Source organism: Neolamprologus multifasciatus, chromosome 9 (genome assembly GCF_963576455.1).
Source record: "Neolamprologus multifasciatus chromosome 9, fNeoMul1.2, whole genome shotgun sequence".
Classification (NCBI taxonomy): domain Eukaryota; kingdom Metazoa; phylum Chordata; class Actinopteri; order Cichliformes; family Cichlidae; genus Neolamprologus; species Neolamprologus multifasciatus.
In genome coordinates this window covers 31989613-32006314 of record NC_140447.1, presented here as the reverse complement: position 1 = coordinate 32006314, position 16702 = coordinate 31989613, and the positions used below count along the sequence as shown (strand labels likewise).

At 38.9% G+C, this 16702-nt stretch overlaps 1 protein-coding gene across 1 annotated transcript; it reads left to right on the top strand.

Moving 5' to 3' along the window:
* The first annotated feature begins 4461 nt into the window (after positions 1-4461).
* On the top strand, positions 4462-15739 carry LOC146511918 (uncharacterized). The gene is made up of 4 exons (XM_085171804.1): positions 4462-4896; positions 7091-7190; positions 13001-13597; positions 15097-15739. Exons 2-4 carry the CDS (start codon positions 7173-7175, stop codon positions 15559-15561), a joined length of 1080 nt encoding a protein of 359 aa, XP_085027930.1. The 5' UTR covers positions 4462-4896; positions 7091-7172; the 3' UTR covers positions 15562-15739.
* The last annotated feature ends 963 nt before the right edge of the window (positions 15740-16702 follow it).

The window sequence follows — 16702 nt, the reverse complement described above, 5'->3', positions numbered from 1 at the left end:
ATAGAGTATGTTTGGGGAGTATGATTGTGTGTACATGTCCATGTATGTCTATCCCTACGTTGGGTGAGTGCTGAGTATTTGTATATGTGTGCATGACGGTGGGAATGCATGTTTGTGTCTGTGTTTTTATGTCAGGTCGGGTCTTACACTCCACCTTTCTGGGAACTCCCAGGCCCTCCAATGGCCTATCTCCCCTCACCACACTCCCTGCCGGTAACTGATGCCTTCAGGTGATCCAGGAGATTTGCTTTTCTCTTCTTTCTCTTTTTAAGTTTCCTTTCTCACTGTCCCTCTTCCCTTCTGTTTTTCTTTTCTTTCATCTTTCTTTCTCCCTTCCCTATCCCTCAGCCATGTCTGTCCCGTCTGTAACAACTGGAAATAAAATAAATAATAACAACAAAGGTTGATCAAATGGACCAACACGGCAAGGCCGTGATGATCCATTTGGCAAAGTAAATCCATTGGGTATCCTTGTTGGTCTTCAGACAACAATTCTGACGGCTAAAGAACCAAATGGGACAGGCAAAAAAATAAAAATAAATACTTAATCTGAAGAGACAGACAGTTCTGTTGCATTTGAGAAGTTTGATGTGAAAGCTGCTGTAATTTCTGCTGAAATCCCTCATCTGTTATACATCAGGTTTCTCTTAATTTTTCCTTTTTTCCTTTAATGTTTATTTGAATTTTAATTCTAAAAATGTTATCCTTATTACATGATCATTTTTCCTCCACTTGGAAACAGTAGTATTTAGTAGTAGTAGTAATAATAATAGTACTATAATCAAAGAAATGTCTCACTGATCTCTTAATTGTCTATGTATCACAGGCATTCAAGCTGTAAATAGTTAAACCATTACTTAAAAATTCATCCCAGGAGTCAGCTTGAAAACTAAAAACTCACTGAAAAGCCTTCAGCTAATCCAAAATGCTGCAGCAAGAGTCCTGACAGGGACTAGAAAGAGAGAGCAGATTTCTCCTGTTTTGGCTTCCTGTTAAATCCAGAATTCAAAATCCTGCTCCTCACATACAAGGTCTTAAATAATCAGGCCCCATCTTATCTTAATGACCTTGTAGTACCATATCACCCTATTAGAGCACTTCGCTCCCACTCTGCAGGCCTACTTGTTGTTCCTAGAGTATTTAAAAGTAGAGCCTCCAGTCCTCTATTGTAATTCTGGTACAGTCCAAAGATGCTTTCTGTTATTGTGGTCCTGTCACCTGCTGACTTGAGATCAGTTACATCTTTGTATACATTAAAAACAGACTCCAGACCTTTTTATTCATCGGTGGTGTTGTTATAGTTATATGTTTAGTGTAGTTCTGTTTGCTGATTTCAAAGTATTGTAAACCTAAACAGGTTTTTATGTCTTTATCTTCTGTGTTAAGAATATTTAGTTAACATGTAATAAAATGTGTGATAGAAATAAAATTGCCATTGTCAGAAGCGTCTTAATTCTTCATGACAGAGATTTAACAAGTTACAGAATCATTCCTCATAACTAGGGATGTAAGAAAAATATTGATCGAAAATCACAATATTCTGTTTTATGATTCTGAATCGATATTCAAAAGCAGTGTTATTGATTTTTTTATTGACAATTTACATGTGTGATGGCAAATCACATATGGTAAGCTCCACACCTCACCACCAGTTGATTCACTTTAGTTTACATTGCAGTCATTAATATATTCTACTTATTGTTCAATATTGTTTCTTTATTAAATGTATTTATTTTTCCATCACACCTTCAAATGTTTATGTGGTGTGCATATAAATATTAACCCATATTAACACTGCAAGGTCAAAGTTCTGTTATATTAATACATTTTCTTTGTTTGAGTTACCTGGTGTTTGGCTTCTCCTGTCTGGCAAAGGGCTGGGAGGCTGAGGAAAGGCATCTCAAACATTATCAGTGAAACACAATCAGGTTTTTTGAAAGGAAGACTAATTCATAACAACATCAGGCTGGTTTGGGATCTCCAAGAGAGAGGATACATCCTGTTCTTGGATTTTTACAAAGCATTTGACTCCGTTGAACATACGTTCATATTAAAAACTCTGCAGTCTTTTGGTTTTGGAGAGGAATTTATCAATGTTATAGAGATGCTATATAATGACATTAACAGCTCTGTTTTGCTAGAACATGGTACATGTTCAAGGTTTGAGGTTAATAGAGGGATAAGGCAGGGATGTAGCAGCTCACCACTTCTGTTCATCATGGTTGCTGAGCTGTTGTCTATTTTGATTAAAAACAGTCACATTGACGGGTTAACTGTGATGGGTGAACAGATCATAATCAGTCAGCTGGCAGATGATACCACCCTGTTTTTAAAAAATGAGGACCAGATTCCTTCAGCCTTACAGGTGATCAACCACTTCTCCAAAGCTTCTGGCCTACAGCTGAATATTAATAAATGTGAGATACTAGCTCTGCATGAGTGTCCCCTGCAGTCAATAAGTAATATACAGATAAAAAAAGAGGTGAAGTATCTGGGCATTGTAATTTGCAAGGATAAGACAACAACAGAAAATAAGAATATCTGTGCCAATATAGAAAAGTGTAAGTTTTAAACAGGTGGCTGCAGAGGGACATAACTCTGTTTGGGAGAATCTTGCTAACCAAAATGGACAGTCAGACTAATCTATCCAGCCTTTTCTTTGCCCATATCTCCAAAACTAATTAAATCTATAAATAATCTTAATTTTAGGTTCATATGGAGGAACAAATGTCATTATATAAAGAAAAATGATATGATTAAGAATTATGAAGAGGGGCTAATGCCGTTGACTTTGATGTTATGAATGGTGTACTAAAATTGAAATGGTTAAGAACTTTCATTAGGAACAAAAATTCCTTTTGGAACATTATTCCCAGTGTGATTTTTGGCAAAATGGGTGGAATCGACTTTTTGTTACGTTGTGACTTTGATTGCAGTTCGTTACCTGTTAAACTCTCAGCTTTCCATCAGCAGGTCCTTCTCTACCGGAAATTAATCTATAAACATAACTTTACTCCTCACAGTACCCCTATATGGAACAACAGGTATATCCGTTTGTGTAGGAAATCTGTGTACATGGATGAATGGAGATCTAAAGGGATTTGGGCTGTAGCTCATTTTATGGATGATAATGGGGTTTTATTAAAACATGAGACGTTCTGTGAGAAATTTGATGTAAGATGTACTGCTAAGAGATATAAATCCCTAATGAAAGCCATCCCAGTCCCTTTGAGATCAATGATTAAAGAAGATATTGTGCACTCTAAAATTTCTCCTGGACTGAGGCAGCTCTGCATAGCTGGAGTTGAATTTGGTGACAGCAGGTTTACAAACAAGGTGATCAGGAATATTTTGATAAATGAAATTTGCCCTAATCCGGTTAAAAGAAATTATATCCTTAAAGAATTTGAGACCATGGCGGTTAAGGCGATAAGAAAAAAGTATATTTCACTTCCTCTTTCCCCTAAAGTAAGAGAGGTTCACTTTAAAATCATTAATGAGGTTTATCCAACCAATGAATTCTTAAGACAGAAATTTAACTTAGATGTAAACACCTGCACATTTTGTGAAAATGATATTGAAAGTCTGGATCACTTGTTTTTCTACTGTGAATCAGTGCACTCCTTCTGGACTGACATGTGGAGCTGGCTACAGTCCAGGAGGATTCAGTTACCACATTTGACGGTGACAGTAATAAAATTTTGAAGACTTGTTGATTAGGACGTTTTTGTTAATGGGAAAATTTTTTATTCACAAATGCAGATACTTTAAAGCTAAACCATGGTAAATGGCCTGTATTTGTATAGCGCTTTACATGGCCCTAAGGGGCCCAAAGCGCTTTACACATCCAGTCACACACACATTCACACACTGGTGATGCAGCTACATTGTAGCCACAGCTGCCCTGGGGCGCACTGACAGAGGCGAGGCTGCCGGACACTGGCGCCACCGGGCCCTCTGACCACCACCAGTAGGCAACGGGTGAAGTGTCTTGCCCAAAGACAGAACGAGCGAGACTGTCCAAGCTGGGGCTCGAACTGGCAACCTTCCGATTACAAAATGAACTCCCAACTCTTGAGCCGCGATCGCTCCTTTTTGTGCTAACCATGTATAAACAGATGGCTGAATGACTTTAAACTCTGGGCTAAATCACTGAAACTTGTGAATAATAAGAAAGCTCATAAACTTGTTGTTTTATTTAACAAATTTAATCTATGTTAAAAAAAAGAAACCTCCCTATTTAATAATCATGACTGCCCTTTTTTGCTCATGTGAATTTTTGCCTTTGGTTCAAATCCTTCAATGACTGTTCTTTCTTTTTGTACTAACTCTTTTAGCTTTGTGTTTATTGTTTGTTTTTTTTCTTGCTATAATGCTCAACCGAGGATGTTACATATTCGGATTAATGATGGTGCCTTGTATGGTATACTGTTGTTTGTAAATAAATTAAAAAAAATAAAATAAAAAAATAAATAAATAAAGCTACCTGAAATGTACAACCCTACATCCGGTCTTAAAACAGGAGGTTAGCATCTTCTCGTGCACGCCAAGTGTTCTCGGTCACGTGATCGCAAAGCAACAAACCACAGCAGAGCAGGGAAAGAGGGCGGAGCAAAGTGTGTGCGCAGGAGAGGAGTCGAGCAGAGAGAGCTGCTTTTTCATTAAACGGGAGTAAAGTAGTGAATTTAGAGGAGAGAAACAAACTAAAGTATCGATCATATACCACTACCAACGTCCTGATCGATATCTGCATCGATCTGCCCACCCTTGTCTCCTGGATCGTAGCTGCGATCAGCGTGAACCACGTGGGTCTCTGCTCCCTGATCTGTTTCCTGTGTTTGGAAAGAGTTCCAGCTTCATCACGGAGTTTCTCTCGGTTTGTGGGCTCATCTAAAGGTAAGCACCGAGCTAACTTTACTGTGAGTTCAGTTCATGTTGAGTTTAGCTCCTGAATGAGGTCTTCTGCTGCTCTCCTCGGTGTCTGTTCACAGTTTATTGTGAACACGTTGAGAGAAGAGTGAGAGAGTGTTTGGAGAAAAACACCAACTAATCATTAGCTCAGCATGCTGGGAGAAGTTGGAGCAGAAAAGTCTTTTCATTGTCCCTGCAGCTGTTTTTCTGCCTGCACCAAACCTCTACAGCCTCATTTCTATTTGAAGTGATAACAGGAAATCAGAGCGATCTGCTGCAGTATCAGGGTCACAATAACTTTATTGTCCTGCTGCTGTGGCAAAAGAAGAATGTTTTTAATCATTTTATGGATTGAATGTTGGATTTATTTTTGGTTTTCTTTGACGAGAACAGAAGTTTTGTTCACTTGTGGTTTATGATGGAGTCTGATTCAGCTACTTTACCATACCATAATATATCTATATGGCAAATTTGTCAAAACTCGTAGTGGATTAAGAAATAAAATAGTAATAGTAAGTAATAATACTTTTAATAATAAAAATACCAGTATCCCGAAGACACTTGTGTTTTTGAGCCAGTCGGCACCCATATGTAATATGCGTAAGGAAAGTGCAACTGGATTGTACGTTCTGATGGCCTCTGCTGAAGATAATATTATTGTTAAGTAATGTGGCTGCTTCACTTAGGCTACTAGCAGGTTTCTGAGTAGATATCTGTGTAGTGGCTTGAAATGTACCACTTTTTCTTTCAGTTTCCTTGTCAGGAAACAACTTCCTGTTCAGCTGAAATGCCTTGGTTTTCAGTGTGTCTGAGAGCATTTCAGTGGAGTCTGTGAGAACATAATAATGTCCCTTACGGCACCTCATAGGGACTCATTTTGATGTATTCTCAATCATCCAGGAAAGTAAATTTTCAAAAGTTGATTCTGTTCATCTGGATGTGGGAGAAACGTTTCATCATCATCCAAGTGACTTCTTCAGTCTCAGCTGACTGCAGGTTCCCAACCTTATAAACAGTACATTTGCATAATGACTGAAACCAGCCCACTGAAGGAACAATGGGCTGGGAGGTCAGTTCCTTAATCTTAATTATGGAAATTCTCATGACCATTGATCAATGGCCATGAGTACCATTCACAGAGAGCTGGGGAATGGCTGCAATCAGAGCGTTGTAAGATGGTGACAGATGTACCCTTAGGCTCCCTCCTCAATTCAGAGATGGTCTTTTCCTTTTCACGTAAATGGCCTCCTTGACTCCACGCTCAAACCAGCGTTCCTCCCTGTCCAAGATGTTACATCATCATCATTGAAAGAGTGTCCACTGGCCTGTAGGTGTAAATAGACTGCAGTCACCTGAGACTACAGAGGTAACTTGGATGAGTGATGAAAAGTTTCTCCCACAAAATGCTACGTCCAGATGAACAGAATCAACTTTTGGAGACTCATAGGGACTCGTTCTTTGTGTATCTATGGAAGTTCATATAGAGATTGAAAGACCACGTGACTTTCGTGCATTGCTTTGTGGGTACAAATGGTACAAATTAATTCTGCGGTTTTAATCCCTACTTGCATTTTATTTGCCCCAAAAACAGTGATGTACAAAACGACGGAGAACACGGCAGGTCCGTACAAAGACAGAGTTGACGAAAAGGCAAAAAAAAAAGTACGAGGAAAAAAATCAAAGGAGTGAAAGGGTCAGACCCATACGAGCATACAGAGTGGAGTCACCCAGTGACGTTTGTAGGGTTACTGAAGGTGGGCTAGCTGGTTTATAATGATGTGCGACATGATCGCTAGCGACACAGCTATGTTAGCATAACATAAACAGTGAAGCTGAACATGAAAACAGTCACACAGTTTTCATGTGAAAGCCTCCGTGCGCTAGTACCGCTTGCCACCCGTTCCCAGAATCCTTTGCGGTTTTACCCCGGAAATGACGCCACATTTTCAATCTCTATATACAGGGTGTAGCATCCCCTGGGCAAAGGTGGTGGTATGCAGGGCGCTCAGTGGCTTTTTTCAAGTTCTTGTCGGCAGCTGATGACTTTCTTTTTGTAGTTGCTTCTGGGGTTTCGCCTTGAAGCTTCATAGGTATTGTTGTCACTGAGTGTAGTAATGTTTATTATCTCTGCTTCTTCTTGTCAGGGATAAAATACATATCTATACTTTTTGTGTCCCAGCTGAGTAACAGGAGGAGAAGAGTCTGGTGGAGCAGCAGAGGAACAGCCTTTTGGACTCAGCTCAGCCACTACAGAGGAAACAATGACTTCAACACAGAAGGTGAGAAAAATATCTCAGTTACACTGTTATTGAAACTGTGTGCACAGCTGGTTGTTAACAGCAGCTTTATCTTTTCCATCCTGGGCTCCTCCATACATAGAGAATCTACATTCACAAACAAAAACCACAGAAGTTACAAGAAAATATAAAGATCATATTTTATCAGCACACATTTAAACAACCATATCATCAGTTGAACTCAGGTTTTCATGAAGTAAAAGTTTTTCACTTGTGACCAATATTTCTTCAATTATGTCATTGTGTGGATGCTTGTTTCTCTTTATTCTTTATTCTTCAAGTTGCTTCCGTACGTTTTTTGCACCTTAACTACTACAATTTTTGTCCGATTTTCACTGTTCAAATTTTAAACTATTCTGCTATTTCTGCTAATTCCAGCTATGACTTTTGGTATTTATTACTATTATACTTTTTAAAATATTAAGCTTTTTATGAAATTATTTTGTACCATTGAAATGAATGGGAAACTTCTGCAATTCTGCTAAAACTTGCTTGTTTTTGAAACTTAACTACTTCCTCATATTTTCACGTAGAACAACCATTCAAACTTTAAAATGTTCTCAAATTATTGGGCTATTCAGGTATAAATCGGCTTTTTCAAATCTTTTACCGTTTTATTTTTATCCCTCTTAAAGTTTTGAGTTGCAAAATTGTGATTTTTCAGAAAATACATGCGTTGTTATGGTTGCTATGCACTTGGCTTTCAGTGTGCCACTGTAAGTTTCGCAGTCTTCTCTTCATGTCCGAACAACTTCTTGCTACTTGCTCAATTTTCACTCAACTTCCACAAATTGTACATCAAAACGTAGGTATTTTTTCTGGCTTTCAGAAAATGTCACTATCATTGTTGTGGGATTTATAGAATTTTGGCAAATCTCCTCAGACCAACACAAAGTCTGAAAACTCTCCATAGAAAGTCAATGGAGAGTTTTTTCAAAATCACCGCTTGATTTCTGTAATGAGAGGCATATTCGAATCGTCATATCTCCTTAATGAAGCGAAGTTAAGACATGAGGCTTGTGCCAATATATCTTCAGACACTCCTGACGCTCACAATTCAAGAATTTCTTTCTCACCTATTACCGTTCTGAGATGACTTACACTTGTTTGAGGGTAGGAAATTCGTCCTTCGCTCAGATTTCTTCAGATTTCAAACTCTGGAAATGAACCACTTTTTTCTCTCGTCATATGTTTTTGATGGATTTCCACAGAGACCTGAAAATTTCCATGACTGTTGTTGAAATCTCCCAATTCTTTGAATCTTTGGGCTGAAGGAAGGACAATACTCGGTGTATAAATGCTCAATCAACAATCCTTTATTTCCATACAATTTTCACACAATGAGCATAAACAACCATCCGGATGGGGAGACATGCATGAGAGGGTCACAGCAAGTCTCAAAATGGTGGTGTGTTACACAGCTTTTTATACTTTCTACTGGCCCCCACCTGGTCGTAAACCTAAACATTCACAGTCCCTTATCTGTCATGGCGCCTAAGTTATGACCTCGGGCTCCCTGTCTTTCTACCTCCTACAAGGGTGGGGGCACAGAATGTTGTCTGCTTTTGCTGTTACCGGCCCCAAGGTCCTTGCACGCAACATTATCAGAAATGATTTAAGCAGTCTGACATGACAAGAAAACAGTGTAAAACATTCACAGCAGATAAATGGTGGCGCCCACCTGTCTAACAGAACCCAAAGGATGGTCACATTCTTTTAATCCCCAAAGATATACTTGAACATTTGTCTATCATACTACGAAAATATACTGCGAAGATGGTCATGTTCTTTAACCTAAAACTATAAGGAAAACTTAAGCTATATATTTTGCATACAACCTAGACTAAGGAATATATTTATGTTCTACTGTTCACCAACGCCTGCTGTCTCTTACTGTGAAAGAATGATATCAATACTCCAAATAGATTTAGAGTTAGAAAGTGTTGTTTGAGGGCAAGTCAAGACAGGTTTTGCTTCGCCTCTACTCAGTTATGGTGCATTAGAAGTCAAATATCTTTAATAATTCATATTTTAATGATAAATTGTCAACACTTTAAGATTCCCCCATCTCTTCTGAACAAAATGGTGTAAGAATGACCGTTCTAGCCCCTATGGTTAGGAAATTATGGTCATTTGTTTGAGGGGAGTCCTCACTATGAGAAATAGACTACAAAAATCCTGTCTCTCTGCTGCGTGTGTAAAAACGACTGCACCTGTTTTGGCGGGAAAAAGTACACAGCCTCACTGATTGGTGGATTCAAATTCAGCAGCTCCCAGGCTGCTTGACTGACCTAGAAAGTTGCTTCTCTCTCCCTGTGTGTGTGTGTGTGTGTGTGTGTGTGACAGAGAGAGGGAAAGAGAGAAAGCCTTTTTATGGGATGATCTCATTGTAAGATTCAAATTCAATATATTTAGACTGGTTGACTGAATTGGATCTTGTGTGTGTGTCTCTCTGTGCATGTGTGTTTCCATGTGTCCATATTTGTGATTGTGTGGCTGTTATATATATATTTTTTGCCGATTTTTTTTTTTTCATTTAACAAGTATATTTGAGGGACCCTTAGCATGTTCAGCATTTTTTCAGCTGTCCATTTTGCTTTTCCAATTTTTCTGTATAAGTTATTACTATTGTGCTAAATCATACTATTTCTGCTATTTTATAAGATTTGTGCTAAATATAGTATTTCTGCCAAATATAGTATTTCTGATTAATTATAGATTTTCTACCAAATCATAGTACAGTATTTTTGCTTTTTATAGGATTTTTATAGGATATTTATATTGCTTAATATAGTATTTCTGCTTTTTATAGGATTTGTGCTTAATATAGTATTTCTGCTAAATGTAGTATTTATGCTTAATCATACTATTTCTATATATTTCTGCCAGGTCCCCAGGCAGCCAATCCTCTTGTGAGGACTGATACATTCAAATTTACATATTAGGGCCTGCACGGCTCCCCAGCCAGCCAATCATATCTGAGGTCTGCCGTTTCTTCTCTCGTCATATCTCAGCGACAGATGTACAAAGAGCAATGAAAATCACAGTCAAAGTACACCAAAGTCCGCTGATTCACCCAGTATAAGAATTATGCTTCTAGTCCACCTAGTTTTTGAGTTACACTACATTTTGTAACTCCAAAAAACTGCGTTTTTCGCCTCTCACCGCGATCTAATTCTGACTGCTCATCACCCTGTTTTCCAGGCGCTCGCTCTCTTTCCCAGTGGCGCAGTTGGTAATGACATGGGTCTGCAACCCAAAGGTCGTGGGTCCAATTCCACCTTGGTCAACATGTTTTTTCCCCTACAAATTAATACACTATCACGGACCAGTAATTCATATTGATCATTTATTACAATTCTGCAAACTTTTATGATTTTAGCAGCTTTTCTAATATGGACCTCAGATTCTTGTTAACACTCCATGGCAGAAATACTGTTCCCTTTAGGCTCTGTGTATGTGTGTGTGTATCAAAATTTCTCCCATTTTAAAGTATTACTCCTCCATAATTGTATTTCTGTTAAATCAAAGTACTTTTACTACATCTTAGTACTTCTGCTCAACCATAGTATTTCTGCTAAATCATAGTATTTTTGCCAAATCATGGTTTTTCTGTCAAATTATAGTATTTGTGCTAAAACATAGTATTAATTAAAAAATTACAATATTCAGTTCATCACAGTGTCTCCTGGTAAATCACAGTATTTCTGCTATGTTGTACTATTTTTCTAAATCATAGTGTTTCCGTAATGTTTAAGTATTTTTGGATAAATATATTCTTTCTGTTATCTTATACTATTTCTCCTAAATTCTTGTATTTTTGAGAAGTTATCATGTTTCTGGTAAGTTACAATATTTCTGCTAAGTGATGCTATGCTATTGTATTTCTGCCAAGTATTATGTTTCCTCTAAGATATTGCAGTTCTGCTAAGTTATTACATTTTAGCAAAGTTCCTTTGCTTCTGCAAAGTTTTTACAATTTCTGCAACTTTTCAGCTTTTTCAGCTAGTTTTAGCAGACAGCTTCAGCTTTAAAGCATCCACACAGCATTTTTGCAGGAAATGCAAATTTTTCTAGTTTTCATTGCAATTCTCATTGTAGCACATCATTGTAATGCGAAACTATCACCAGAAGGTGGTGGTAACCAGTGTTGGGCAAATTACTGAATTATTGAAAAAGTAATTAATTATAGTTACTAGTTACTTCTTGAAAAAGTAACTGAGTTACAATATTATATAAGTAAATAATTAATTGAAAAGTAACAATTGCATTAATTTAAAAAAATGTTTAACCCTCTGGGCTCCAGGATATAATTGGCCATTTTTATCTACGTTTGATTTTCCCTCCACATTTCACCTTTAAAAACGATTTACTTTGCCTTGTTTGGTATCATCCTTTTCAGCACAACCTCACGTGTCTGAATTTACAGTCATGTTTTCATTTTGACAAACTGTATTAACGCAACTGATCTAAAATCAGACAAAAAACATAAAATCAGAGTAGAAAAAGTTATATTTTTACTGTAACAACCACAAACATGTTTAATTAATCATATTTCATAACTTTAAATGCAAATATAAATTGCCAATTTTAAAATCCTGTGCACAAGTTTTGCAAACAACAAAGTTATTTGCATCCATTTACCTTTTACCCTTTTTTGAAATAACCATTTCAAACTATTTACAGAACAATCAGCTGTTCTTCAATAAGACGCCACAAATTATTTGTGCCTCTCCAAATATTTCTGTCCACTATAAAGGAAACATCACAGCCTGATACCTGCAGGTCTGACAGCAGCAGGTGTATCACTCCTGTTTCTACCTGGAGACAGCAGTCGCCTCATTGACACGCAACACAAAACTATCCACAACACTACACACTAACTACACAAGACAACACATTAACTACACACTCCAAACAGCTAAACGTCACAAATCTCTCACATCTCAAAACTCACTCTCTCTCTTTTTCTGCTCTCTCTCTCTCTCTCCTAAAACTTCCCCTGTTTTGTTTGTTGCTCATAAGCAGAGAGGTCTCGCTGCTGTCCTTAGACAATAAACATGAAACTATTGAGGAACAAACACGCGTATATCTTGTTTATCATGACTCTGGTTTTACTGGACTATCAACACAGTTTATAAACTGGTATATGTCATCTTGTTGCTTTGTCTTTAAGTGGTCATGTGATTGACCACGACTACTTTATTCTTCCTCAGTCAAACAGCATCACTCATGCCATTGTTTGCCATTGAACGTCACAAATCTCTCACATCTCAAAACTCGCTCTCTCTCTTTTTCTGCTCTCTCTTTCTCTCTCCTAAAACTTCCCCTGTTTTTTTCTCTCTCTCATAAGCAGAGAGGTCTCGCTGCTGTCCACCTCGGTCAAACAGCAGCACTCATGCCATTGTTTTGCCCCCTGAGCTCCAGGTGTTGTGCTAGACAGTGATCACCGTCCGCGGGAGCGCGCAACTGCTTAAAGCTGTAGCGACCAGATTACTTACAGCTACTTCCTGCAGCTGATAGAAGATGCGGTAAGCTGAATACAGCTTCAACCGTCTGTTTGTTGTAAAATAGTAACGGTAACGGCGTTGTAACAATAGGAATAGTAATTAGTTAGATTACTCGTTACTGAAAAAAGTAACGCCGTTAGTAACGCCGTTAGTCCCATCACTGGTGGTAACACACCTACAACATGTTTGTTGACATCTTTGATCCCACTAATGGAGGCAGGTTCAGTTTGTTGCACGACTGCATTTCACTCACTGCCTCTGTTTGTATCTCTGTCACTGCAGGACCAACATGGAGCGAGAAGTCAGCGCTCTCAGGAGGCCGACAAACCTCACAGAAGAAAGGAAGAGAAAACATACAGCTGTGAGGAGTGTGGGAAGATTTTTAATCACAGTTGCAACTTACGACGTCATCAAGTTACTCACTCTGGAATTAAAGCGTACAGCTGTGAGTTGTGTGGAAAGTCTTTTACCCAGGCTGGAAGCTTAAAAACACACCAACTCACCCACAGTGGAGTTAAAGCGTACAGCTGTGATCAGTGTGGTAAAGCTTTTACTGTCAGAGGCAGCTTACGGCGTCATCAAGTTACCCACTCTGAAACTAAGGCGTACAGCTGCGAGATTTGTGGGAAAACTTTCCGCTGGCTAGTCAGCAGAAATATCCACCAACGCATTCATACTGGCAATGATGTTTGGCTCTGTGATCAGTGTGACAAATGTTTTGTGACATACAAAAACTTACAGCGTCACATGTTAACCCACACTGAGGAGAGACCTTGCAAATGTGACCTGTGTGAGAAGGCTTTTAAAGATCCACGTTCCTTGAGAGTCCACCAACAGATCCACAGCAGAAAGAGACTCTACAAGTGCAGTTACTGTGAGGTATGTATTTATATTTTTACACTTTCAGTTATTTTGAAGTATTATGTGAGACATGAAAACTTCATGTGCGGAATATTGGGTCAAATCTGCTACAGATCTCATCAAGCTTTCCCGATGTTGGAAAAAAGTTTTCCATTTCCAGCCATTCCATTCACACTCCAATGGATGCATCAGAGATAGGGATGCACCAATACCGATACTAGTATCGGGTATCGGGGCCGATACTGTAAAATGTGTGTGTACTCATACTCGTGAAAGTTAACCGATACCATGAACTGATACCAACTTATTTCATTAATCAGAGGGTGGCTTGTCTTTTTTTTTTTTTTTTTTTTAGATTGGCCACTAGGGGGATATCTCGCGCTAAACAGGCACAGGGTTAGACGAGTCAGACTGGCAGCTCCAGATAAAAAAAGAGAAACTGGAGGCTGCTGTAGCTAGACTAAACAAAATGTCAGCAGTGTGGAACAGCCAACTTTAACTCAGGTTTTGGAAAAGCGATGAAAAATGTCAAGAGAAAATCCACGGGCAGTTAAAATAACAGAGGCTCGACTCATTTTATCTCTCTGGATGACCAGCCAATGCCGGTCGTGGAAAACATAGGATTGCACCGTCTTATCAGCATACTCGGGCTGCGATATGAAATTCCCAACCACCCACACATCAGGGAGATAATGGTGCCAAAACTTTCTGAAGAGGTAAAGACAAGCAGTGTGTGCACGATGTCAGTCCTCGGTTTAATGGCACAGTGGACTGATGATCCACGGGCAGATGAAGAGTTTGTTCGTCAATGCCAAATACTTTCGTTATTTTGTTTGTTTGTTTACAATATGGACACTCTGCAACAATTTAAAAGTTTATTTTATTCTCAAACCTAATTTGTATTTATTTTATTCCAAACAGAAGTGTTTATTTATTATTCTGAAAGCTCGAGACAGTGCCAATAGTTCAGTGATATTTTGTAAAATTACAATGTGGAGACTCAATAATTTAACAGAAGTGCTTATTTTTCACTTGAAATTTTTTTGTGGTCATTTTTATTAAGATATTATTTTTCATCGGAAGAGAATAAAATAAAACCTGTCTTCCAATTCATTGCATTTGTGTGTGTGTGTCTGTGTGTGTGTGTGTGTGTGTGTGTGTGTGTGTGTGTGGTAGGAGTATCGGTTTTTGTACTCTGTATCGGCAAGTACTCACATCCAAGTATCGGTATCGTATCGGTTTTAAAAAATTGGTATCGTTGCATCCCTAATCAGAGAGCAGCTTGGGGTTAGCATCTTTTGGCATGCAGAGTAGAGCATCCAGGAGTTTAACCACCAATCTTCCCATTAAGTAGATTACCTACAAATGAGGAGTCGTTTTCGCCCAGTAAGATGAGTGTTATAGTGTAAACAGTAAAATGTGGACGTTGGCAGAGATGCTCTTTATTTCAGGCGACGTTCAGGATAAAGATGTTGAAGAAATTCCATGACTTACACTGTCTTTGTGTCTTTGTTTAGAAGCAGAGCGACACAGATGGATCCAGTTCTCAACCCTGTCGTCGCTGTGGTGGTGGGAAAGAGTTTCACTGTGACCTTTGTGGAAAAACCTTCAAGCATCAAGAGAACCTAAAAGTACATCAACGCAGACACACTGGAGACAAAATGAACTACTGCAAAGAATGTGGGAAAGGCTTCCCCACACAAAGTGAATTAAAAAAACACGAACTCTTCCACAGTGGGGTTAAAAAGCACGTCTGTGACCAGTGTGGGTCATCTTTCACCACTGCAGGTGACCTTAAAAAGCATAAGGTAGTGCACACAGGAGAGAAACCATACAAGTGCAGACACTGTGACAAAGGTTTCTCATTGTCAGGTAATCGTAACAAACATGAACATACACACATTGAAGGGAACTTCAGATGTGTGACAAGAGCTTCAGGAATCTCAGTTCATACTCCAAACACAAACGATCCCACGCTGTAAATAAACTGTTTCACTGTTACCAATGTGCAAAAACATTCACTTCATTATCTGCTCTGTGCAAACATCAGCGTGATCATGACAATGGCTGAAATCTTTCCTATCATTGGATCATAATGAATCTGAAGAACCAGACAGTTCTGTTACGTTTTCAGAAGTTTGACGTGAAAGCTGCTGGAATTCCTCATCTGTTATACATCAGGTTTCGCCCAGTTTTTCTAATAATAGTAGTAGAAGTAGTCTAATTAAAGAAATGTCTCTAAGTCATTGTAAAGAAATGACTTGTATATCATGTTTAACCTGAGCAGTGATGGGATGGAATTATTTGAAGTGCTTCAATTCTATGCTTTATATTAACTAAAATGCCAAATAACCAGGGGTGCACATGAGTGGTCCGCAGGTGCGTCGAAATAAATGAAATAAAATAAATAAATAAGATTTTCTGGAGGAGGACAGACATTTGTTTAGAACTCTTAAAGATGTCGAAGAAGCTGCTTTAAGCAATTACTTCCTCCACCTCCAAAGAAATGTCAGAAGGAGTCCGAACTGCAAAAGAAGTGTGTATCCTCGGAAAAGTGGTTGCAGGAGGTGAGCTGGCTTCAAACAAATGATGAACGGACAGAGATGTGGTGCAGAATGTGCCGTGAAAATCCCACTGTAGCTGTCCACCACAGTGGGATTTAGAGGACATGGTGTAGAGACACTGACACTCACTGCCCTGGATGTAATAAAGGCCTGAATGTGTCATAAACTTAGGAGTAGACTTGTAGGAGACCCTCCCCCACCTTGAGCTGTGAAAATAAGACAAAGAGAAGCTAAAGCTGAGTGGAAATTCCCCAGAGGATACCTGGGTGGGGTCTCAGTGTTTGTAACGGGATAACTTTGGTCAGGAAGGGAGATGGACTTCTATGACCGACAGGAAGTGACGTACGCAGAGACACATACACATATATGCACATACGCACATGCAGGCACTCCCGTGCTCACACACACACAAACACAGTGCTTTAGTTTTACGGCACATCGTAGAGGGCTTAGAATGGGGGTCACTTCTATAAAACTGTGTGCAATAGACAAAGGAGCTGAGATTTGCAGAGGGACACCGGCCTTGCATCTCCCCTTCTAGAAGGTTCATGCGTAACTG

What these genes read in the sequence shown, in the direction of transcription:
- LOC146511918 (XM_085171804.1), top strand. An exon ending in ACAAGTGCAGTTACTGTGAG is followed by an intron (nt 13,598 to 15,096) that starts GTATGTATTTAT and finishes GTCTTTGTTTAG; the next exon opens with AAGCAGAGCGACACAGATGG.